Raw genomic sequence first — 26,429 nt, forward strand, 5'->3', positions numbered from 1 at the left:
TTGAAGCACATTGGCAGAGGATGACCATGAGCCTTTTCTGTAAATAAGGACGCTAAGAGTGATTTTACTCTGAATGGTGTCTATATAAAAACGGCACCACCTTAGCAGCGCTGTCTGCTGCATGCTTTCAGAATCGATCTGCTGACTTGACAAACTACAGATCAGTTCTGATTTCTGTTAGCCTGGCAGAGGCAAGACAACTCTAGGAGAATGAACTGGAGGCTAAGCTTTCCTGTGCACTCCAGTAGAATTATTTCCCATCTTTCAGTCAGTTGTATGCAAACCCATTGACGTTAATAGGGTTGCCCAGGTGTTGCCAAGAACCTAACTTGGCCTGTAGGATTTTGATTATTGATGGTGATGCCTGAGATGGAAAGAACTCATCTTGATTCTCTGATCCCAGACTGAGTCTGCAGGGTTGGCGGTTACCGCCCCCTTCCCATCATTTTACTAGTTAACTGAGCACATCTAATCATTGGGCGGGGGTAAATACAGAGCCCTGCCATGATGTATTTATACTACCTTCATTACTAGAGCATGCTTATAAGAGTAGGAGTGTTTGCTTCAGTCTCCTGGCCAAATTCCAGTTTGGTTAATTACAGTTTGCCAAAATATATTTCCTATGGCATTTTCAGCTGCAAGTGGTGTCCTTCACTTTTTGACCTGTTACATAGAGTTTCCTGTACACTATTAAACAGCTGTCATGTTCCACCCTAGAGATGAAGTGATCCTAACTTTATTGTGTGATCCAGCTATTACTTTATCCTCCTTTGGGACTTTGTAGCAACCACATTTATACAGATATGTCAACTTTCCAGGCAGCCAAGAGGCTGGGGGTTTCTCCAAGTGTCCCCCCCCAGAATTATGATAGCCACATCTTCCATGGCAAATCTTAAATAATCCAGTGTATGATGTATTGCTATGAGGGTTGCTTTATTTCTCCCTTTGGTCTTTTGCGCAGAAGGTATCTAGCATCTTATGGTCTCCATATTTCTTGTCAGGTCTGTGGTTGATAAAATAATCTTCACTTCAATTCTACAGATTTCTGAGGGCCCCCTTTCTGATTAATAATCCGCACTGTTTTCAGTTTTAGAAAAAGCACTTAAGTTACCGGAACAGAAATGTCTTTATTCTTCTAACTAGTGTGCCTGTTGGTAAAAGTGATTGAAACATGAGCTTGAAGTGTTTGTGGAGGAGAAATGGGCTTATACCATGTGTGCTAAGCTAGGCCCAAATTAATACCCCCAATTATATAATAGAAACTGCTACTCAGTCCCCACTGAAATAATGCAAGTAGCCCTTCTCCAATGTAGTCTTTGAGGCTGTTAGGATTAGCCTGTTCTGTCAGGCAGTGGATTTTTTTATACCACATGTAACTGGGATTCTTTCTTAACAGATCCAGTTTGCTGACCAAAAGCAAGAGTTTAACAAGCGCCCAACGAAGATTGGTCGCCGTTCTCTGTCCCGTTCCATCTCTCAATCCTCTACAGATAGCTACAGCTCAGGTAGGTACCGCTGCTGGCTCCCTTCTGTCCGTGTGCCTCTTTAAGCTGCAAGTGCTCTTTTGTCCATTTGTCTGCTGGGCCTTCACTCACAGCCTGGGGATCTCCTAGTTTTTCCTTCATACCTCTATGAGGTTTAGGAAAGGGGATGAAGAGAGAATGTGTCTCTCCATATACAGTTGGCACTTGGATGCTACACTAAATTGGTTTCTAACGCAGAGTCTGGCTTAAAACTCAGATTTAGGCTTCCCTGAATCTCTAACCCTATTGCTCCCTCTCGAATCCCTCATGTGTCTTTCCAACTCCTCTTCCTCCCCTCCAAGGCTTGTGCAACTTCACACCCAGCTTACAACTGTGCTTGTATTTCATCGTGTTCCTCCACATTAGCTGTCCTAATTGTTGTTCGAGTATGTGTCAGTGTGGATCCCACAATAGTCGCTCATGTGCACAACATCAGTCTTTGAACACAAGAACTAAGGGTCACCCAATTAAATTAATAGGCAACAGGTTTAAAACAAACAAAAGGAAGTACTTCACATAATGCAGAGTCAACCTGTGGAACTCCTTGCCAGAGGATGTTGTGAAGGCCAAGACTATAACAGGGTTCAAAAAAGAACTAGATAAGTTCTTGAAGGACAGGTCCATCAATGGTTATTAGTCAGGATGGGTAGGGATGGTGTCCCTAGTCTCTGTTTGCCAGAAGCTGGGAATGGGCAATGGGATGGATCACTTGATGATTACCTGGTTTGTTCATCCTCTCTGAAGCACCTGGCATTGGCCATTGTCAGAAGACAGGATACTGGGCTAGATGGACCTTTGGTATGACCCAGTATGGCCTTTATGTTCTTATGTTATGAACAACAGCATCCATTGGAGCTGCACGTGCTACCATATGAAGGCATAAAGTGTGGAGTGTCTCAGTTCCTTCTGCCCGTGTCCGTGAGATGGAACCTGGTGCGTCTCCAACGTACTAGTCTATAACTCCAGCTAAGCCTCTCAGAATTCTTGAAAATAAATAAATAAATCAGACTTCTTCTGCTTCCTTTGAAGAACCGCTATGAATGAACTCAGTCCATTTAGAGTGATTTTTGATGGCCGGAGTACTCTGTTCAGGATGTCTTAACATGACAGACTCTAAACCTGTGGTTTTCAAGCTCTGCCCTTCCTGTGGCAGGCTAATTCCATTGAGATAGGCACAGCAGATGCCTCTTCTGTTTGGGAGAGAGTCATATACTTGGTAGGTGCCAGATGTGCTGCTCGTTTTCTTCCAAGATGTGCAAGCCATGGGACGCACAACAGAAGCGTCATATGTTGAAACAATCTATGAAGATCTTTTTGGATCTAGAGGAGACAGGTACCAGAGCCCACCAGGTAACGAACCGACCATCTTCCTTGAGTGCCCTGTCTAGCTGACACACAATGCCGAAAGCCAGCCCAGAGAAGACGGCACTGAGAAAAGACTTTAAGCCAACACCTCCACTATCAAAGTGCAGCACCGAGAGAGGCTTCCTTGAATACAAGGACAAAGACTACAGATGGAGCTCAGTGTCTTCCCACAAGGAAAGACCACATAAGGGGGGCTGGGGCATATGACTTACGAGGAGAGGCTGAGAGAACTGGGGTTATTTAGTCTGAAGAAGAGAAGAGTGACGGGGGATTTGATAGCAGCCTTCAACTACCTGAAGGGGGGTTCCAAAGAGGATGGAGCTAGACTGTTCTCAGTGGTGGCAGATGACAGAACAAGGAGCAATGGTCTCAAGTGGCAGTGGGGGAGGTTTAGGTTGGATATTAGGAAACACTATTTCACTAGGAGGGTGGTGAAGCACTGGAATGGGTTATCTAGTGAGGTGGTGGAATCTCCATCCTTAGAGGTTTTTAAGGCCCGGCTTGACAGAGTCATGGCTGGAATGATTTAGTTGGTGTTGGACCACTTTGAGCAGGGGATTGGACTAGATAACCTCCTGAGGTCTCTTGCAACTCTAATATTCTAGGATTCTATAAGACTTTGGGGGAAAACCACTGAGCCCCACACAGCATCGAGAGATAGTGATGAGGGACCACCTACCACTGAAGCACAGAGGAAAAGTTCACTGGCACCAGTGACACAACCTTCGGCATTTATGCCTTCAACAGAATCACTGAGGATGCTCAATGTGCCCCCGGAAGAACTTAGAACTGAGATATTTACCAGTATTGAAGCAGACCCTTGTACTGAGAGTGCCCCATACCTCAGTGCTGCCACTAGAGAGATCTATTCCTCTTCTCCATCACTGGATCACACGTTCTCGCCTCCTTTGAGCAGAGAATCCTCTCCCCAGAGTTCCCTGGGTAACACAATAGAAAGACCTTGGTGGCTCTGCCTCTCGCTGCAGAACTCAGCCACCGTCACATCAGGAATGTCACTGAACTGCCCAATATCAGATAAGCCTGCCATAGCTCTCTGGCATGCTGCTCTGGCTTTATTGAACTTGGTGGGATCTACCTTCGTAAGCCTCTAGGACTCAATCTCCATCTCATTCTGGGAAGAGAGAGAGAGAGAGATCATGCTTCCCAGAGGCACTGTTGGCCAGACCATCAACACTGGGCCTGGGGAAAAAGCAATAACAATGTTCTACCTCACCACCTAGAACCTTTCATCTTCTTCACCCAATGCAGCAGTGTTATCAATGCTGTGGTCAGTGCTGAGTGACTTCAAATAATTTCAAGAACTACTTAGGACAATTGCAGAGATGCTAGAAATAGAGACATCTGTCATACAAGAAAAAAATCTCCTAAAATGTTCAACATACTGACATCTTTGGGCCTGCCGGGATTGCTCGCCCAATGAAGGGCTGCTTGATCCCAGTAAAGTCTTGTGGCAAATGCCTGCCTTCATTCCTACCACTCACCCAAGAAGGATAGCAAAGCATTACCAAGTCCCTCAGAAGGGTTGGAGTACTTCTACATCCATCCCAAACCAGGCTCTGTGGTTGTCTCACCTGTGCATGAGCAATCCAAGTCCAATAAAAGCACCCCAAAGTACAAAGGCCTAAAGAAGCTTGATCAGTTTTGGAGGAAATTCTACTCCTCTGTCTTCCTCCCAGTATGGGTGGCAAGCTCAGGCCTTTCTGGTCAAATATAACATTTTGACCTAGGATAGGGTGACACCTTTTCTGTCCCATCTGAGAATAGGGAAGAGCTCAAATAAATAGTTAGAAGGTCAATTAGGGGCCAAGGCAGCCCTACACTTGGCAATAGACTCTTCAGACACCACGGTCAGATCTAGGGTCATGGCAATGACCAATGCACAGAGCATCATGGCTTCAGGCATTGGGCATGCCCAGGGAAGTGCAGGCCTTAATCAAAGAACTGCCCTCTGAAGTCATGGAACTAGTCAACAAGTGGACAGACAAAACTCTGCACTTCTTAAAGGACTCTTAAGGCCATTTTGTGCTCCCTGGGGATCTGCACCCCAGCCCTGTACCATAAACCATAACATCATCAACCCCAGCCTAGCCGGAGAAACAGATTTTATCACACCAAGCAGCCTCATTATCATGCTAGGCAGAACCCAAATGAGACAGGAGTCACCAGCTTTCCTCATTGGTGACACACCAATTCCCCTGATACCCAGGATAATATCCAAAATCAGACTGGACAAGGCCACTCTGATAGCTTTCTACTGGACAAGGCAAATTTGACTGTTAGACCTATTGCAAATGTCCAGTCATCCTCCTATCCATCTCCCAGTCCATCCAAACATGTCATCTCAGACTCACGGTCAGCTGTTGCACCCAGAGCTGCAGTTGTGGCACCTGACTTCTTGGAAGTTGGCTGGTTGAGCGTTACTGATAGGGACTGTTCTCGGCAGGTTCAAGAAATTCTCAGACATAGCATAAAGCCCTGTACTAGGATGATCTCCTCCAAATGGAAAAGGCTTTTCCTTGGGCAAACCAATATAATCTGGACCGAGGAGAGGTCCTGATACCAAGGACCCTGGAATACATGCTGCACTTAAAACAAGCTAGACTAACATTTAGTTCTCTCAAAGTCCACCTTGCAGTAATATCAGCTGCAATGGTATTAAAATTCCTCAGGGCCCTCCTGTTTACTTATTCACACGTTAGAGGCCCAGTTCCTACATGGGATCTCACCATTGGCCTCTTGAAATTTGTGGAGCCTCTTTTTCAACCTCCTGTTGGATTGCTCGATGCACCACCTTACTCTTAAGACAGTTTTTTCTGGTTGCTGTCACCTCAGCCAGGAAGGTCAGCGAGTCTAAGCCCTTCTGGCTGAATCTCCTCACACATTCTTCCATAGAGACAAAGTTGTGTTGAGACCACACCCTAAGTTCATTTCTAAAGTGGTCTGAGAATTTCACTTGAATCTATCATTTAACCTGTCAGTCTTCTCCCAAAACAACACTTAATGCTAGGGGAGAAGCAGCTACACTCTCTGAATATTTCAAGAACTTTGCTCTATTACCGTAACATGACCAGCTGCCCCCCACCTTATGTCTCCTCACCTATTCGTGGTTATATCCTGCTCATCAAAAGATGAGCCATCTCATCACAGAGAAACACACACGCATGATCCACTCAGATTTTATCTGCTGTCAGATAGTTTTCCTTCCAAAAATTAAGGCGCACTCCATCAGGGCACAGGCAGCAGCAGCAGCCTACTTTGGAAACGCGCCAGTATCTGAGATCTCTAAGGCATCTCCATGGAGCAACCCACTGACCTTAGTTAAACATTATGACCGTGTCATGATAGCCAGGTCTGTTGCCAAGTTGAGGAGGGCAGTGCTTCAATCATTATTTGACCAGTGCAGCTGGAAGTATTCATTCCCACTCTCCAGGGAGGATACTGCTTGCCAGTCGCTTACAGTGGGATCCACACTGACGTATTCAAAGAACGAATGGATTGTTACCCTGCAGTAACTGGTTCTTTGAGATGTGGTCATTGGGGTAAGTCCCACAACCCGCTCTCCATCCCTTCTATTCAGAGTGCTCAGCAACACGGGCTTTGAATTGTGGGGGAACTGAGATAGGGTCGCGGCTGCCGCCCACCTTATGCCCTTGTATAGACGCGCGAGGTGGCACAGGGCACACTCCCTTGACAGACTGCTATGCAAAAACTCTGATCTTGCATACATGAGATGCATGTGCACCTACGATGGGATCCACACTGACTATAGCATCATGAAAAACCACAGTTACATAGGATAACTAACTTCTTTCCTGTTGTCTTCTCCCACTTTTGGTTTTATGGCCTCTGTCTTGCTGCCCCTACGGTTGGAACATCCTCCCATACTGTGTATTCCAAATGTCCTTCCCCTCCTGTCCCTCCTGAAAACCCACTCCTCTGAGAAGCCACCTATGCCGATCTCCCTGACAGTGTCTCAGACCTGAACCGTTGTCTCAGTTTCTCTGAATGAGACTATGAAGTTTTGGGGGTAGGGCTCTATCTTTTTCATACTCTCTAAATAACAGATGGAGAATTCACCTTGTAGTTTGGGGGCAGCCTAGTTACAAGTGGGCTTGATCATTAATAACTTGAGGCTGTTTTTTCTAATTCTTGGACTTTCTCTTTCTATTGTTGCAGAAGAGAGGCCCAAACAGCTGAGTGTGTGCTTTTCCCTGCCACACTCAGCACAGGCCCATGCCAAGGGAACTCTCTCTGCCCCCAAGGAAGCAATGAAGCTATGGCTAGCTCATCCAGGTGTAGTAGGGTTTTCACCCACATGTTTGTGCTGGGCTGCCGCGTTCCTTAATACTATAATCCACTGCTTTGCCCCGTACTGTGTGAACACTCACCCTGCGGCTGGGAGGGTGACCTATTTCTCCCACAGTTGCTGTATTTCCTCACAATGGGTTCCTAGGAGGTGCAAAGGAACAACGCATGCTGTGTCCTCCCCATATAAATATTAGCCCAGACTCAATGTTCACCATACCAGTTATACAGACAAGTATGTCTCAATGAAGTCTTAAATCTAAGTATACCCCACATGGTAACACAAGCTTTAAGCTGGCACTAACGCTTAGAATTTCTCCAGTATAGATCTGTGATCTAGTATAGCATTGCACAGCCTTTACAATACTCTTTGAGAGCTAATCAGTATTCTAATGTGAATATTTGGTATGATTGTCATTTTTTAAAGACTAATGTTAGTCTAATTAGTCTGACTAATATTTCTTCAATTTGTGGGTGCTCCAGACCCATAGCTGAAAGAGCTCTGAGTGATTTCCTGTGAGCTCTCCTCCATCTCGTGCACTTAGTCTCTCCCACTACAGCATCAGCAGTTTAATTTGTGTTAATAAAACCGTGCATTTTTGTGCTAATGCAAAGTGCTGGGTTGACAGCCCCGGAGACTGAAGCCCTCTGTTCCCAGGCCAGTTGCATTTGCAGGTAGCGGTGACTCCCATCAATGTGCCTCTTCCTTGTCCTGGAGAGATGGATTTTAGAGCCAAAAGGGGAGTTTAGTTGACAGGCCATTGTGTCCTGGCACCTGTGCACAAAATGGGTGGCAGTTATGCTGTTGTTGTGATGTGAACTCCAGTCAGGGGCAGCTCTATCTTTTTTGCTGCCCCAAGCACGGCAGGCAGGCTGCCTTCGGTGGCACGCCTGTGGGAGGTCCCCGGTCCCGCGGCTTCGGCAGCATGCCTGCGGGAGGTCTGCCGGTCCCGCGGCTTCGGTGTACCCACTGCTCAATTGCCCCCGAAACCACGGGATCGACGGACCTCCCACAGGCATGCCGCCGAAGGCTCCCTGACTGCTGCCCTCGCAGTGACCGGCAGGGCGCGCCCTGCGGCTTGCCACCCCACGCACGCGCTTGGAGCGCTGGTGCCTGGAGCCGCCGCTGACTCCAGTCCCTCTAGGAATGGATCTGAGTGAGACCCTCCAAGCTCATTTCATGTAAAATACCAAAGAAGCATCTAAACATATCAACTTTCAGTCACTACACTATTACTAATGACCATCATTCTCTCTGCTTTCTTTGCCGCTTTAAAGACCTCTCTTTTGTCCAAGTTAATCAAATGATCATTTTTTAGTTAAGGCTGGGATTTCCAAAGGGACCTGAGGAGTTAGGTCCCCAACAATTGAGCAGAGTACCTAACTACCTTAAACCCCTTAGAACAGGGGTAGGCAACCTATGGCTTGCGTGCTGAAGGCGGCACACGAGCTGATTTTCAGTGGCACTCGCACCAGTCCACTCTGCATTTTAATTTAATTTTAAATGAAGCTTCTTAAACATTTTAAAAACCTTATTTACTTTACATACAACAATAGTTTAGTTCTATATTATCGACTTATAGAAAGAGACCTAAAATCATTAAAATGTATTACTGGCACACGAAACCTTAAATTAGCGTGAATAAATGAAGACTTGGCCCACCACTTCTGAAAGGTTGCCGACCCCTGCCTTAGAAGATTCCCAGTTGTATAGGTCACTGATGTGCTATAGGGGCGTCTCATGGGAGTGCCTTGTTAAAAATTCTACCACTAAACTGAAGGCTGGGGGGGAATTTCCCTGCCTCTAGGGTCTGCTGCTTTCTTGCTGTTGCTAACCAACTCCTAACAAAGGTGACTCAACCCCGAGGCTCCTAAAATACTTCTGAAGAGCCGATTATTTGCCTCTTTATCTCTCCCCACGTCCCATTTTGTTGTACAATTTGAGGACGCTTTCTTGTATCTTTCACGTACAAAGCATAAACACCTCCAGCAGCGTATGGTGTAATATGTTTGTTTGCCAAGTGACTCACTTATTTATAGGCTTGGCAAAATTTTATTTTTATTTTATTTTTTTTTGTAATTCTGATGGATAATATTGATGTTTATTTTTAATCTTTTTTTTATTTTTATCAATTAAAATGTTCACAGTTGCAAAAAGTTAAAGATAATTTTTATCTATTTACAGTTTCAAGAGTTGTGGGAAAGGGGGGGAATGTGGGGGGGCAGACAACAATTTCATGACAGTTGACTTTGAGATGTAAAAAATTAAAACTTTATAACTCTTAGAACACATTAGCAACTTCAAATGACAAAATATACAAAGTAAATATCCTTAAATCATACTCTAAGTCTCAGCAGCATTTTTCTTTCTTTGATTATCTTGAAATTTAGATGATCATCGATGGAAATATTTTTTCTCAGTTTATGTGTGTACAGTGAAATCGATGTTTACCATCATTTACCAACAAAAACCTAATACTTCCAAGCCTACTTATATAAAAATCCAATCCCTGTATTTCACTGAAAGAAAATGCAGAGTTTTTGTCCCATGCTTTCAGTGTTGCAGCTGTATTTATACTTGTGGTGGTCACCTTGTGTGCCCTGTAGATACCCCAAAAGGCTCGCAGTACAGTTTCACAGCCAGTCTGCCCAGATAGCTGTCACAGCAAGTAGGGGAAAGGCAGCTATTTGCAACTGCATGACCTGGCATTAGTCACAGCAGCAAGGCAGCACAGCCTAGTGGTATGCATGTGGTAATCCTGTCTCCGCCAGTGACTAAGTGGCTTGGCCTTTGGCAAATCATTTAATCTCTGTGTCTGTTTTCCCCCTTCTGTAAAATCAGGATAATCCTTACCTGCCTTGCAGTGGTGTTATGAGGATTAGTTAGTTAATATTTGTCCAGAGCTTTGAAGCGCTTAAGTGCTAAGTGGTGTTGTTGTGCACATTACACACATAAATTGGTTATCGAAATAAGATTAAGTTAATAATATCTTTAATTAAAGGAGATTGATTTCTTTCTCACGCTGTTTCATAACTTCAGTGGGGTCAAACAGAAAAGGAACAAGGTACATTTTCTATTAGCTGGTAATAGGCATCTTTAGGAGGTGCAGGTCTTAGGAAGGATTAATTAGTTAGTGGGGAAGTGCCCTTTTTTGGAATGTACCCTAGTTCCTCTTTTTATCACTGTTTAAAAAGAGTCTGGTGGTATCAGTAGTCAGATTTTCCTGGATCCAAACCCTAAATCTGAGCATCCTTGAATGTTGGGAAAGTTCAGATCCCCCTCCAGTTCCTGCCAGTTGGGACCATTTCTAGTCTGCAGCTATTTCCCCCTCTCTTGGCCATTGGATAACACTGCCTGGCAACTGCCATTTCTTTAACATCACATAGCTTTGTTTTGCTTACTTGTAAATCACTGAATGGGGGCCCTGTCCTAAACTTTAAATTACATTTAGGAGATAGATCCTGCAGACTTCTAGTATCTTTCCAAAATATGTGTATTGGGGAGATCCTGTCCTCGGTAATTTTGTCAAATTCCACAGGAAAGTAGGGCTCACACATAGCATAACTTCCTCTATGGCTGTTAACAGTAAAGATGCAGCATGTAGGAAAATCTGGTTACTACCTATGTTTTACAGGCTTGGTTACAAAAAGTACATTCAGCCCAAGGAGTAACACCCAGATATGGTTTTAAAAACCCTTTGCACAGATTAGCTGTTTTCAGGAAAATAATCCTGCATTAACTAGCTAATCCTTTTGCAGTGTTTGATCCCAGTGTTCAGTATTGTATAACTTGCTTTCTTTATTAAAAGATAGGCTTCCAGTTCTTCACCTCCTTGAATGTGTTTTGCTGTCGATGCGCTGTTTGCAGGGTCAGACTTGCCTTTCGCACCCTTGCAGGGGACAGATCCTTTGCGGAGAAATTTCAGTAATGTATAATTCTTAGTAAGCAGATTAGGCACAAGCAGGTCTTGGGGAGCCTGGCACGCAGACAGCACCAGCGCTAAGCTTTTTCCCTGGGGAGCGTTCTAAAGTGCTGGTGGGAGGCTAGAAAAGTCAATTACTGGCACACTGGGTGCTGTGTAAAAGACCGTCTGCATACTGGCAGTACAGAACGGGGGGTTTTAACTGCTTGGTTGAGATTTACCGACACCTAGATGCTAATGAAAGGCTGTGGGAGCGCTGGAAAGAGGAGTTTGTATCCCTATAACTTGAGTCCTTTGAGTAGCTTATCAGTAACAAAAATTCCACTCTTGGGATATAACTGAGCATGCCATGGGAGCTTGGATCCCTCTGGAAAGTTCTGACTGCTGGAGGGACAGCACACATGCTTTGTGACATGGAATACTCCATGAGGGGCTGTATAAGGGGGAGCGGACACTCTGTGTCACCTGAGTTCCTCCTCAGACCATCTAAGCTCAGAATACTGGGGGTGTGGAATGTGGATCTCAATTTTCAGTTTAGGTAATTGCTCTTTCTCCTTTTATCAGTACATATCCCCACTTGTGGGAAACACTGGTGCAGATTCAGTTATATTGTGATGGGTCACCAAAACTGAGCCTCGTTTCCGCTTGGCTACAGCCTAGCTGCGGGGAGGGATAGCTCAGTGGTTTGAGCATTGGCCTGCTAAACCCAGCGTTAGCTTTCGTGGGTAAGAACCTCACTTCTTCAGATGCATTTGAAGAAGTGAGGTTCTTACCCACGAAAGCTTATGCTCCCAATACTTCTGTTAGTCTTAAAGCTCTGTTGCTTTTTACAGATTCAGACTAACACGGCTACCCCTCTGATACTAAACCCAGCGTTGTGAGTTCAATCCTTGAGGGGGCCATTTAGGGATCTGGGGCAAAAAATCTGTCAGGGACAGTACTTGGTCCTGCTGTGGAGGCAGGGGACTGGACTCAATTACCTTTCAAGGTCCCTTCCAGTTCTATGAGATAGGTATATCTCCATATAACAATAACAAAGGCTTTGCACTAACAACTCTGAGACTCCTTGGAAGAAAGATAAATGTTTTCACAGAAGTTTGATGAAAACTCCCTTTGCTGAGATTTCGGATCTGGGTGAAGCATGAGACCTCAGTTATGTTAAAAGATCTAGAACCAGTGGAAGAGAAAATGGCTTGACTCCACTGAATTCCCAAACTATCTGGTCCTGTTTGATGTTATCAGTAGAACCATGTGCCTTGTCTTTTATCTTTCCAATAACACTTGAATCAAGGGGTTTGGGGGAAAAGCATACAGAAACTGATGGCTTTAATTCAGGGAGAAGATAACGATCAGGGAACCGCAACTTGTTCCTCCTCGGGAGCACTATTCTGCTTATTTGGAATTCTCTTGTGCTGCAACAAGATCTATTTGTCATGCCCCACAGATTGGGGTATGGGGAAATAGTGAACAAGTCTTGGAGACTTAGGGTTCCAGAACTTGAGCCTGAATGTCTACACCGCAGTTTTACAGCCCCATAACCCTAGTCAACTGACACGGGACAGCTGTGGGTGTTTAATTGCAAGGTAGACATACCCTTAATGCACAGCAAACCAGGGTGTGAACATACAGTGCACTAGTTTGCCACACACTAAGCAGTCGTGTGGACAAGCCTGTAGTGTGTTTTTAGGGATTATTTGTGTGTTATGTTGCTTGTTCTGCTGAGTTTGTCTGCCCAGGTATTCTCCTTGTCTGGGAGCTGAATAGTTGGTGATGTGATGGTGAATGCACTTCCTCCGGACATAGAAGGGTGGTTTATGTGTTTTTTTGTAGTGTTGTATTTGTATATGTGGGAGGAATGTCTTTTATGCCAGTCTGATTGATCTGAGTTCCAGTATATGTATGTGCAGTCTGCTTTCTTGTTTTGCTGATAACTGATAATCAGTTATCAGCAAATCTGGGAGTTGGAGGCTTGAAAGAGCCCTTGAACGTAGATGGTTTATTTTCCTCAAGTCCACATTCTTTAGGTTTTTAGAGGTCTCATTCTTAATCTGGCAAAGGAAATAATCAGAATCAATGCCATCAATCCTAGCAATTGTATGATTGTTCTGACTTGATGCTGTGGTGGAGAGTGTAACCGTTGTCTAGTCCTGAGTATCTTGTGAAGCCTTGTGGTGGCAGGTAAATCCTTGTAGTTGTGGAGTGTGTGTCTGCTTCAGTGAATGTGATCCTGTAGACGGGAATAAAATGACTTTTCCTGATTTATCCTGAGGCCCAGGGTATGTTTTTTGAAAGGGGTCTTGAACTTCTTGTAGTGACTATGCCATTATCAGCTGTCTAGGTATAGAAATACACTGTCACAATACAGCCTGCTGCAAGACAGTTGGTAGATACCAGCTGAGCAGTACGTAGAACTCCATATGGATAGCAAACCTGACTGATGCAGAAACAGTAATACTCCCTGTGTGCTGGTCGGATGGATCTATAGAAATAAGTGTCTTTGAAGCTGAGAGCTACAAACCCGTCTTGTAGATTTAAAGAGGAAGTAATGGAGACTACGATCATAGTCCAAAACTTAAAGTATTGAGTGAATGCCCTAAAATCCAGACTAGAAAGGAGCCCTCCAGGTCTAGAAGGAATAAGAAAAGAACAGGAATAACCACTTTCCACCCGTATTGATTGGGAATTGTGTCGGTTCCACTAATCTGCAACAGAGCAGAATTTTCCTTTCTGATCCTTTTTTTTTTTTTTTTTTTGGCGAGAACAATCCCTGAAGAGGGATGGAAAAAGTGAATAATTTGGAACTATGGAGTGCGATTGTATGGCGTAGCCACTTCAAGAGTTTTCCAACACCCACTTGTCTGTGATAATTTTATTCTATGTTTTCAAAAACAGGGAACAGGTGGCCTCTGAAGCAAGGGGGAGACAGGGTTGATGTCCATTACATCCAGGTTGACTGGTCTGAGACTCTCAAGTATACTTCCAAAACTATTACTTGGTGTTTGAAGGAGGGCCTGAAACACAGCATGAAGACATATGCGTCTGACAACAAGACTGAGATCTGTGTTTGCCAGAAGGGAGGAAGACCTTTGGTGTGGTTTCCTCTTGACAGAGGAAGAAGTCACCAGATCTTGTCTGTGGTATCTAAAGGGAGTCTTCCTTCTGAAGGAGGGTTTTTTATATTCCTAGAGTCTTCAAAGTGAACCTTGAATCTTTCACTTTCTCTAAGGTCTCATTCTTGCAGGTACTAAAAAAGCTCACAACATTCAAAGGGAAGGTCTTCCCTTCTGGGTTATTTGTGTGGCGGGACTAGAGCACTTTAGCCATGTTGCCCTTCTGCTGGTTATGGCAGTGGCAATAGAAAGATTAGGCCCATCAAACACATCATGCGCAGCCTTGAAAGAGTGCTTAGCCACTGTTTGGCCCTTTGTTTAAATGTCCCCAGCTGCTTCTCACTGCTTTTCTGGAAGGAGACACAACGGGGGACCCAGTCTGTCCCACATATAAAAATCATCTTTCTAGTAATGTTTAATAATTTGTGATGCTCATTTGTAAAGTGGCCTGGCATCTGAGTAGTTCTGTCTGTCTGGCACTGTTGTCATTTGGGGTTGACTTGTACGCTCTCCTTAAATCTGTTTTCTCATTAGTGCCAGACAACTAGGGAAGATGATTTTGGATGCCAGAAGAAGCATTCAACCCATGTGAGGACACTTGATAGAATTTATACATCTTATAAGAAGTTGGAATGATTGAAACTGAAATCATCTATAGATCCTTGGCCAGCCCAATACATAATCTTTAATAGGCAGTGCAAGTTACTTTGGTTCCAAGTTATCAAATAATTTTTGCATTTTTTTTTCTTGGACTGGACAGTTCTAAGTCCAGTGTGCCTGCAATTCTTGTCAAAAGATCTTGAAAGGATTTAAAGTTCTCTGGAGGGAAACTGTAGAGAATTCCATCGGGGAGGAGGGCAAACAGTGTGGATCAGGTTCTTGAGAAGTCCATATCAGGTATGTCTACATTGCAATAAAAAATCCGTGACACTGAGTCTCAGAGCCCGGGTCAATTGACTCAGGCTCACTGGGCTAAAAATTGCAGTATAGACATTTGGGCTTGGGCTGAAGCCCAGGCTCTGAGACCCACCCCATTCACGGGGTCTCAGAGCCCGGGCTCCAGTCCAAGCCTGAGCAACTACACTACAATTTTTTGCCCCGAGCCCCGTGAGTCCAGGCCAACCATAGCCTTGCTGCAGGTCTTTTATTGCAGTGTAGACATACCCTCCGAGACGGTCTCACCAGCAGAGAGCTCTGTATTAGAGATGAATAAAGCAGATGATGCGGGGAGGTTCCATCGTTCTAGGTTCCAGCTGCTTTGTCTTTGGAATGGAATGTGTTGGTGATGGCTTCCATTTGGTTTCTGGTCCCTGAATGTTGCTTTGACTGTTGATCCTAGGGTTGAGGGGCTCAAAGAGCCTGACATCCCGCAAGGGAACTCGTTCCATAAAGATAAAATGATAGCAAGGGACCCCTCAGATTATTATGATGAACCGGGCCTGCTATTTAGGCAGTCATCATCGAGGATGGGACCAAGAAGAATTTGGGGTAAGGCTTGGGAAACAGAGAGCTCTTGGCACAGGTTTCAAACTTCACCTCATATGACAACAAGGTCAGCTCTGAGGGATCAGAGATCTTAGTCTTTGACACTAGTGTAACCCCATGTTTTGCCTTAGTAATTGGGATGAAGGGGAGGGGGGACTACTACTGAGAACATAAGAACGGCCATACTGGGTCAGACCAAAGGTCCATCTAGCCCAGTATCCTGTCTACCGACAGTGGCCAATGCCAAGTGCCCCAGAAGGAGTGAACCTAACAGGTAATGATCAAGTGATCTCTCTCCTGCCATCCATCTCCACCCTCTGACAAACAGAGGCTAGGGACACCATTCCTTACCCATCCTGGCTAATAGCCATTAATGGACTTAACCTCCAGGAATTTATCCAGTTCTCTTTTAAACGCTGTTATAGTCCTAGCCTTCACAACCTCCTCAGGAAAGGAGTTCCACAAGTTGACTTTACACTGTGTGAAGAACTTCCTTTTATTTGTTTTAAACCTGCTGCCCATTAATTTCATTTGGTGGCCCCTAGTTCTTGTATTATGGGAATAAGTAAATAACTTTTCCTTATCTACTTTCTCCACATCACTCATGATTTTATATACCTCTATCATATCCCCCCTTAGACTCCTCTTTTCCAAGCTGAAAAGTCCTAGCCTCTTTAATCTCTCCTCATATGGGACCCGTTCCAAACCCCTAATCATTTTAGTTGCCCTTCTCTGAACCTTTTCTGGTGCCAGTATATCTTTTTTGAGATGAGGAGACCACATCTGTAGGCAGTATTCAAGATGTGGGCGTACCATTGATTTATATACGGGCAATAATATATTTTCCTTCTTATTCTCTATCCCCTTTTTAATGATTCCTAACATCCTGTTTGCTTTTTTGACCGCCTCTGCACACTGCGTGGACATCTTCAGAGAACTATCCACGATGACTCCAAGATCTTTTTCCTGATTCCTTGTAGCTAAATTAGCCCCCATCATATTGTATGTATAGTTGGGGTTATTTTTTCCAGTGTGCATTACTTTACATTTATCCACATTAAATTTCATTTGCCATTTTGTTGCCCAATCACTTAGTTTTGTGAGATCTTTTTGAAGTTCTTCACAGTCTGCTTTGGTCTTAACTATCTTGAGCAGTTTAGTACCATCTGCAAACTTTGCCACCTCACTTTTTACTCCTTTCTCCAGATCATTTATGAATAAGTTGAATAGGATTGGTCCTAGGACTGACCCTTGGAGTTACCCCCTCTCCATTCTGAGAATTTACCATTAATTCCTACCCTTTGTTCCCTGTCTTTTAATCAGTTCTCAATCCATGAAAGGACCTTCCCTCTTATCCCTTGACATTTATGAAAGAGCCTTTGGTGAGGGACCTTGTCAAAGGCTTTCTGGAAATCTAAATACACTATGTCCACTGGATCCCCCTTGTGCACATGTTTGTTGACCCCTTCAAAGAACTCTAATAGATTAGTAAGACACGATTTTCCTTTACAGAAACCATGTTGACTTTTGCCCAACAATTTATGTTCTTCTAGGTGTCTGACAGTTTTATTCTTTACTATTGTTTCGACTAATTTGCCTGGTACTGATGTTAAGACTACTGGTCTGTAATTGCCGGGATCACCTCTAGAGCCCTTTTAAAATATTGGCGTTACACTAGCTATCTTCCAGTCATTGGGTACAGAGACCGATTTAAAGGACAGGTTACAAACCCTTGTTAATAGTTCCGCAACTTCACATTTGAGTTCTTTCAGAACTCTTGGGTGAATGCCATCCGGTCCCGGTGACTTGTCAATGTTAAGTTTATCAATTAATTCCAAAATCTCCTCTAGTGACACTTCAATCTGTGACAGTTCCTCAGATTTGTCACCTACAAAAGCCGGCTCAGGTTTGGAAATCTCCCTAACATCCTCAGCCGTGAAGACTGAAGCAAATAATCCATTTAGTTTCTCCGCAATGACTTTATCATCTTTAAGCGCTCCTTTTGTATCTCGATCATCGAGGGGCCCCGCTGGTTGTTTAGCAGGCTTCCTGCTTCTGATGTACTTAAAAAACATTTTGTTGTTACCTTTGGAGTTTTTGGCTAGCCTTTCTTCAAACTCCTCTTTGGCTTTTCTTATTACATTTTTACACTTAATTTGGCAGTGTTTATGCTCCTTTCTATTTACCTCACTAGGATTTGACTTCCACTTTTTAAAGGAAGTCTTTTTATCTCTCACTGCTTCTTTTACATGGTTGTTAAGCCACGGTGGTTCTTTTTTAGTTCTTTTACTGTGTTTCTTAATTTGGGTTATACATTGAAGTTGGGCCTCTATTATGATGTCTTTAAAAAGTGCCCATGCAGCTTGCAGGGATTTCATTTTAGTCAATGTACCTTTTAATTTCTGTTTAACCCCCTCATTTTTGCATAGTTCCCCTTTTTGAAATTAAATGCCTCAGTGTTGGGCTGTTGAGATGTTCTTCCCACCACAGGGATGTTAAATGTTGTTATATTATGGTCACTATTTCCAAGCGGTCCTGCTATAGTTACCTCTTGGACCAACTCCTGCGCTCCACTCACGACTAAATCTAGAGTTGCCTCTCCCCTTGTGGGTTCCCGTACCAGCTGCTCCATGAAGCAGTCATTTAAAGTATCGAGAAATTTTATCTCTGCATTTCATCCTGAGGTGACATGTTCCCAGTCAATATGGGGATAATTGAAATCCCCCACTATTATGGAGTTCTTAATTTTGATAGCCTCTCTAATCTCCCTTAGCATTTAATTGTCACTATCACTGTCCTGGTCAGGTGGTCGATAATAGATCCCTAATGTTATATTCTTATTAGAACATGAAATTACTATCCAGAGAGATTCTATGGAACATGCGGATTTGCTTAAGATTTTTACTTCATTTGATTCTACATTTTCTTTCACATATAGTGCCACTCTTCTCCCCCCTCTCACTCCCTCCCCACACGACCTGTTCTGTCCTTCCGATATATTTTGAACCCCGGAATGATTGTGTCCCATTGATTGTCCTCGATCCACCAGGTTTCTGTGATGCCTATTATATCAATATCCTCCTTTATCACGAGGCACTCTAGTTCACCCATCTTATTATTTAGACTTCTAGCATTTATGTACAAGCACTTTAAAAATTTGTCACTGTTCATTTGTCTGCCCTTTTCTGATGTGTCCGATTCTTTATGTGAATGTTTCTCGTCTGATCTGGCCCTTACATTATCCTCCTCCATCCTCTGCTCCTGACTATAACCCAGAGAATCTCTGTCAATAGACTCTCCTCTAAGAGAAGTCTCTGTCCGATCCACACGCACCTCTGGAGCAGTCGGCTTTCCCCCATCTCCTAGTTTAAAAACTGCTCTGCAACCTTTTTAATGTTAAGTGCCAGCAGTCTGGTTCCACTTTGGTTTAGGTGGAGCCCATCCTTCCTGTATAGGCTCCCCCATCCCAAAAGTTTCCCCAATTCCTAATGAATCTAAACCCCTCCTCTCTACACCATCGTCTCATCCACGCATTGAGACTGTGAAGCTCTGCCTGCCTACCTGGCCCTGCGCGTGGAACTGGGAGCATTTCTGAGAATGCCACCATAGAGGTCCCGGATTTCAGTCTCTTCCCTAGCCGCCTAAATTTGGCCTCCAGGACGTCTCTTCGACCCTTCCTTATGTCATTGGTACTTACATGTACCACGACCACTGGCTCCTCCCCAGCACTACACATAAGTCTATCCAGATGCCTCGAGAGATCCTCACCCTTCACACCAGACAGGCAAGTCACCATACGGTTCTCTCGGTCATCACAAAGCCAGCTATCTATGTTTCTAATGATTGAATCTCCCATTACTAACACCTGCCTTTTCCTAGTGACTGGAGTTCCCTCCCCCAGAGAGGTAACCTCAGTGCGAGAGGCAGCCCCAGCACCGTCTGGAAGGAGTGTCCCAACTATGGAAAGGTTTCCCTCTGCTCCTGTTGACTGCCCTGCTTCCCTGGGCCTTTCATCCTCCTCAACAGCGCAGGGGCTGTCTGACCGGAGGTGGGACAATTCTACAGTGTCCCGGAAAGCCTCATCAACATACCTCTCTGCCTCCCTGGCCTCCAAAGCCTGTACTTGGTCTCTGAGGACCAGGAGCGCCTTGCACCGAATGCACACATATGCCACTCGCCCACAGGGCAGGTAATCATACATGCTGCACTCAACGCAATAAACTGGATAGCCCCCACTCTGCTGCTGGGCTTCTGCCTGCATGGTCTCCTAGTTAATGAAAGGGTTTTGTTTAAATCAAGAAGTTTTGAATGTAGTTTAGATTATAGTTTTAAAACAATAACAGCAAGGGGCCCTTGCGCCCTTCCCACTCCCCGACTCCCTCGCGAAACTCCCTGTTAGCAACCCCTGGTTGCTTGCGCACTGCTTTATAAAGCCCCGGCCTGCTTGATAGCCCTGCCCACTGACTAAGGCTCAGCCAATTAACAGAGGCTTCTAGCTTTCAAACCTTCCTTTGAAGCTCTCAACTTCCAACTGCCAGCCACAGCACACGGTCCTTCAAACAACCAAACAGACGGACAAACACAAGCTCAGCACACAACGAGTAACCCCCAAACACAAACAAACACACACTACGGACAGTCACTTACCCCAAGGGTGCTATATTTGCTCTTCCTTCACCTGGAGAATCATCAAAGAAATCCGTCTTTGACGGGACAATCCAGCTGGGTTGTCCTCAATAAATCTCTTAGATGCCAAACAAGGAACTGGGCTCAAAATATTAGCTACCCGCCTGAAGGCTTGTGTGTCATTGGCACCAGCCATAATGATTTCCACACTGTCTTGAATTCTGTGACTGGGGACAAAGATTTGTTCCTCGGCACTGGGGAACTTAATCTCTTAGGCATCAGATGTTTCTGAGCTCCAGCATCTCTCGCACCAGAGATTGTATGTCTTCTATCCCCATTAGACCTCTGAGTGTGAGAATGAGGGGAAAGATGGGTGTCATCCCTTCCAGCCCCCAGCCCTGAGCCGCTCAGGGCAGGGGGCTGGGAGCACCCCCACGAGCCAAGCACCCCCATCCCTCTGCCCTGCACCCCCATTCCCCCAGCCCTCTGCCCTGACCTTCCCCCAACACCCACCCAGCCCTCTGCCCTGCACCCCCCACACAACCAGTCTTCTGCTCTGACCTCCCCACACACACTCAGCCTTCTGCCCTGCACCCCCCACATCTCCCAGCCCTCTGCCCTGACCTCGAGTCGTCCCCAACACCCAGCCTTCTGCCCTGCACCCCTACCCCCCCCAGCCCTCTGCCCTGACCTCCCCCAACACCCAGCCTTCTGCCCTGCATCTCCACACCCCCCCAGCCCTCTGCCCTGACCTCCCCCAACACCCAGCCTTCTGCCCTGCATCTCCACACCCCCCCAGCCCTCTGCCCTGACCTCCCCCCAACACCCAGCCTTCTGCCCTGCACCTCCACATACCCCCAGCCCTCTGCCCTGAACCCCCCCACACACACAGCCTTCTGCCCTGCACCTCCACACACCCCCAGCCCTCTGCCCTGAACCCCCCAACACCCAGCCTTCTGCCCTGCACCTCCACACACCCCCAGCCATCTGCACTGAACCCCCCCCACACCCAGCCTTTTGCCCTGCACCTCCACAGTCCCCTCAGCCCTCTGCCCTGACCTCGAGTCCCCACACACCCCCAGCCTTCTGCCCTGCACCTCCACACACCCCAGCCCTCTGCCCTGACCTCGAGTCGCCCCGCTCAGCCCGCTGCAGGCCTAGGTGAACAGAACCCCAGGCTGGCAGTGGGCTGAGCAGGCTGGCGGCGTAAGATCAGCATTTTAATTTAATTTTAAATGAAGCTTCTTAAACATTTTGAAAACCTTGTTTACTTTACATACAAAAATAGTTTAGTTATATAATATAGACTTAGAGAGAGAGAGAGACCTTCTAAAAAACGTTAACATGCATTACTGGCACGCGAAACCTTAAATTAAAGTGACTAAATGAAGACTCGGCACACCGCTTCTGAAAGGTTGCTGACCCCTGGTGTAGGGACATTAATTGTCTCCTGCTATGCAGGACTATGACTCTTGTCCTGAACATTGCCAAAGTGGATGGATTTGCAGCAGTGGGGTTCCTGAACTGTGGTGGGGTGATAGCACACACATCTCTATTATGTCACCAGCCCACCTTGCAATGAGTACATCAACAGAAAGGGCTACTTTTCTATGGTTATGCAAGTGTCGGTGGACCACCAGGGACACTAAATCAGGGTAGGCTGGTCAGGGAAGGTGCATGACCCTTGCATCTTTAAGAACACAGGATTGTTAAGAAAGATTCAACTACTGGCAAGTGCAGAATGGCAGTTGAAAGTGCTTTTATTAGATTGAAGGGACCCTGGCATTGATTACTCACTAGATTGGATCTCAGTGAGAAAAATGGCCCAGTAGTTATAGCTGCCTATTGTGTAGTGCATAGTATCTGTGAGGCAAAGGAGGAGGTGGAACAGCTGAGTTTAACAGGGCCATTGCAAGAGCTCAACATGGAGCTCTGCAGTTGAGGGAAGCTTTGAAAGAGCACTTTAATGGTCAGCCACAGCAGCGTTCTATGCGGGAGTGTTTTCTGGGCCTGAAGGCTTGGATGCTCTTAGGAATTGTGTAGTCCTTCCTGTACATTAATAACTATGCTTGTGCGTTTTACTGAACCTATTTATGCAGTGTGTGCTGTACTTCTATAAACATGAGCCGGTGTTTTCTTGAAGCTAGTCCTGTGGTGACACACATTTACAAGTCCTGGGTGCTTTGAGGACTGCTATGCATTCTACACTGAGAAAGATCATTTTATTTTAAAAACATATTAATTTATTGAGTGGCAAAAACAGTGCAATAAAACCAATGTGCAAACACCCCCACGCCATTCAACCCAAACGTTTAACAGAAACGAATAGAAGAGAACTTTAATACTGGAAAGGCAGCAAACATTTCTAGCCGTTTCAACGCACAAATGTAGCCCGTTATGGCTTACACATACACTGATCTGTGAGACCCAAGGGTGGTGTATGTGAAGCTGTGGTTTCCTTGCTGTCCCCCAGTGGGGAATGGTAGGGATAAGGACGTAGCCCATGATGCCGCATGGCATGCTGGGAGATGTAGTGAGCTGCTTACCATGGGGTTCTCTAAGGACTGCAAAGGGTGGGATTTCTGTAGGTCAGCCAGAGTCTGCACCATTTCGGTTTGGTACCTGAGAAGCCCCATTGTGTCCTGGTGCATCTCCTGCTGGGATTCCTGGGCCTTTCTCCTGTCAGCTCCGTCCGTCCTCCATGCCCTCTGCCATGTCGGCCTTTCAGACCCTTTGATCATGATCTGATGCAGCACTGGCTTGTAGGCTCTCACTGAACATGTCCTTCCTAGTCCTTTTCTTTCTCCTCCTCCTCAGGATCAGGCATGCAACGGCTGCAGTGTCAGCAGCTGCTGATAAAAACAGGCAGGGGTGTCATTGGATTTCCAGTCCCAATGGAAAGGAAAGGATAAGTTTCAAAACTCCCTTCCATTATTCTAATAAAAGTGTTTAATAAGATATGCTTATTGACACTTCAGTTTTGGAGTGACTCTGCACATCACCACTCTGTCCCACCCAGGGCGAGGTGGGAGAACGGAAATCCAGTTGCATGAAACAATACAATTTTGGTCCCTATTCCGTGGGTATGAGTATAGGGCAGGGGAACTGAATATTGGCACTATTTTCCACAAGCAGTGGTGATTTTAGCTGATATCTCACTCTCGAGAGTAACAAAGGCACAGAAAGCTCACCTTTTACTGGCATCCTGAAACCCCCTTCCTCCTCCTCCCCCCCCCCCCCCCCGCCTATATGCCACTAGCTTGTTGACTGCAGTGGTGCCAGCCAAACTCATTGTGGAGTGGCATGGGAAGTGTCCTACCACAGAGGAAGAAATAAGGCAGCCATCCCAAGAAACCTTTGGGAAAGGATTGCAGAGTACCTCCATGAACGTTTACACCAAGATCTCTCCGGATACAAGGGACATTCCTGTGTACATAAACAAAGCACTCCACATGGCCCTCCTCCCTCTCCCCATGCCTAACCCTTCAGAGGAATGAACAGCAGATACCAACTCTGCCTCCGTTGGTTGGTCTGCTACCTCTTCTGGTACGAGTAAAACAATGACAAGTTGGTATTGTTGTCATGTTAACTGGGTGATGGACCAGGTGCCATCTTTAAATTTAAGCATTGTAAGGGAAAATGCATGCACACAGAGGTCCCTTCCCCTTCATTGGGTTTGTCCAGGCTCGGCAGGCTAGACTGTGGGGAATTCTCGAATGGGTTCTGGCCCATGCCATGGCTGGAACCTCCTCTCCCCCCCCGCATCTCTCCGCTCTTCCTCCTCCTCACTGTTCACAGCAGGGGTCTCTGACTTGGGCTCTTCCAAGGTATCCACAGTGCTTTGTGGGGTGCTGATGGGGTCTTCACCAAATATGGCATGCGGCTTGTTGTAAAAGTGGCAGGTCTGCGGCTCAACACCAGAATGATTGTTGGCCTCCCTGGCCTTGTGGTATGTTGGCACAGTTCCTTTGCTTTCACGTGTCATTGCTGCTGATCCCTGTTGTATCCTTTGCCTGCATCTCCAGTGCAATCTTTTTGTAGATATCTATGTTTCTGTGGCTAGTCTGTATCTGTGCTTGCATAGCCTCTTCTCCCCACAGGCCCAGGAGATCCAGTACTTCCTGTCTATCCAGGCAGGAGTGCATCTAATCTGTGGAGCCGTCATGGTCGGTTGGGCCGTTGCACACGAGAGAGCTGCTGGGTGTGCTTGTCATGATGGGGAATCAAAAATATGCAGGCTGGTTTTTGGGGGACGGGGGTTTGCTTCTGGTCTGCATGACCCTGGGCAATGCAGTTCACAATCGAGACCAGAACAATCATTGTTGCAGGGAATGCGGCATGGAGAACTGGTAGGGTTGATACAGGTCACACCATGTTGGCACTCTCACTCTGTCAACCTCAGTAGGTTGACTTGCTCAATGGCATTTGGGGAGGTAGTTTTACTGTGTCACCGTAATAGGGCGCTTATGTTGGAGGGAGACTAATTTGAGTGTAGACACAGGCATAAATAGATCAACACAAGGAAACATATATCGACCTAACTTCATAGTGTAGACCAGGCCTTAGAAACTAAGTGAGTCCAGGGACTGACCGTAAGCACCTTAAATGAGTCATGACTAGGCACTTTTACTATCAAACTACTATTTGGTGACTAACGTGAAATAAGACCGGGTCTCTGTCCAGTTCCTAGTGTACAACTCTCTACATAATAGGCAGGCTTGTAGGCAGTCTGAGGGGCCAGTGACTAAGTGGGTGGAGAATGTAGAGAGGGGACTTAGAGAGGCACAGACATAAGAGTTGCAGTAGACAAGCTGAGAGGAGATGAAGGCATGAATGGAGCCTGGCACAGTCAAGGAAAAGATGTTGCTGAAGTAGTGATAGGAAATGTGGAGGGGGGCAGTTCGGGGTGAAGATTGATCCTGAGGTTGTGAAGAGTAGAAGCAAAAGGTCTCAGTTGAAGAAAGATATGGAGTGGCACCTGAACATCTCTCGTTGCCCAGAAGAAACGCATCTGAGCTGTTGAGCTGATCATCTCAAAACTGGAAAGAACACAAATTCTAGGGCATGTCTGTGAGTGATGCATAATTGTGAAGTATTTTTACCCTCAAGTGACCAGGTATTTGGACATTTGCTGTAACTCGAACCTGTGTCCCCCTTTCCATTGCAGATTGTCTAACTTCTTCCACACCACAAATTCCCTTCTTTTGCTTCTTGGTGGGGTCGGGGATATTTTATTCTGCCTGATGTGTCCCCATTCTCTCATTCTCCAGCTGCCTCATACACCGACAGCTCTGATGATGAGACCTCCCCCCGGGACAAGCAACAGAAGAACTCCAAAGGCAGCAGCGATTTCTGTGTGAAAAACATAAAGCAGGCAGAGTTTGGGCGCCGAGAGATTGAAATTGCTGAACAAGGTAAAAAAGGAGGCAAGCTCCTCAAGTTTGATGCCGTTGTGATCTGGACTTCTCACTTGAACAACTTTAAATCCTCAGTACCTCAGACCTTCCCATCCTGCAGAGCTTATAACAAGGGCTTGTTAAAAATGTTGTTCAGCAGCAAATTGGGTTTTTGACTAAAGGAACCTTTCCCAGAGAAGTGCCTGTTTTCTGCAAAACATTTTGATCTTTTGTCAAAAAAAAAAAAAAAAAAAAAGCTTTAACCCAAAATATTTCAGCCATTCCCAGAAATATTTCAGTTTGGATATTCCATCTTGGTGCCTCATGGAAGTTGTAGTTGTGTTTTCTCATGTCTTTATCCTCCACTATGGGCCAGCTTCCCCAGCCAGACTATACCTACCTCCCACAATACGCCCTTGATGCAGCTGCCTCGCCTCACCATAAAGGGAGACCATAGTGCATGATGGGGAAATGGAGTCTGACCAGGAACCCCAGAGAATAAGAGCATGTTACACCACAGAAGTGTTTTTGAATTAAAATATTTCAGGTTTTGGACAAAATATTTTCCCCAAAAAAAGTCTAATTTTTCCGTGGGAAAACTTTGACAAACTATTTTTTCATATTTGTTGTAATTTTCCATAGAGCGGGGAATAAGTCCGGTTTTTGACCAGCTCT

At 45.5% G+C, this 26,429-nt stretch overlaps 1 protein-coding gene across 4 annotated transcripts in view; it reads left to right on the top strand.

Annotated features, from left to right (window-relative positions):
• AHCYL2 (adenosylhomocysteinase like 2) overlaps positions 1-26,429 on the top strand; it is a 170,960-nt gene that overhangs the window by 108,854 nt on the left and 35,677 nt on the right. For 3 of the 4 annotated variants that reach the window (XM_054013501.1, XM_054013590.1, XM_054013672.1), the window contains exons 2-3: positions 1,397-1,505; positions 25,629-25,772. In XM_054013501.1, the coding sequence (XP_053869476.1) occupies positions 1,397-1,505; positions 25,629-25,772 (253 nt within the window). Of the gene's footprint in view, positions 1-1,396; positions 1,506-7,085; positions 7,203-25,628; positions 25,773-26,429 lie in introns of all 4 variants that reach the window. The other variant, XM_054013750.1, reaches the window with a different exon arrangement.

Source organism: Malaclemys terrapin, chromosome 1 (genome assembly GCF_027887155.1).
Source record: "Malaclemys terrapin pileata isolate rMalTer1 chromosome 1, rMalTer1.hap1, whole genome shotgun sequence".
Lineage (NCBI taxonomy): Eukaryota > Metazoa > Chordata > Testudines > Emydidae > Malaclemys > Malaclemys terrapin.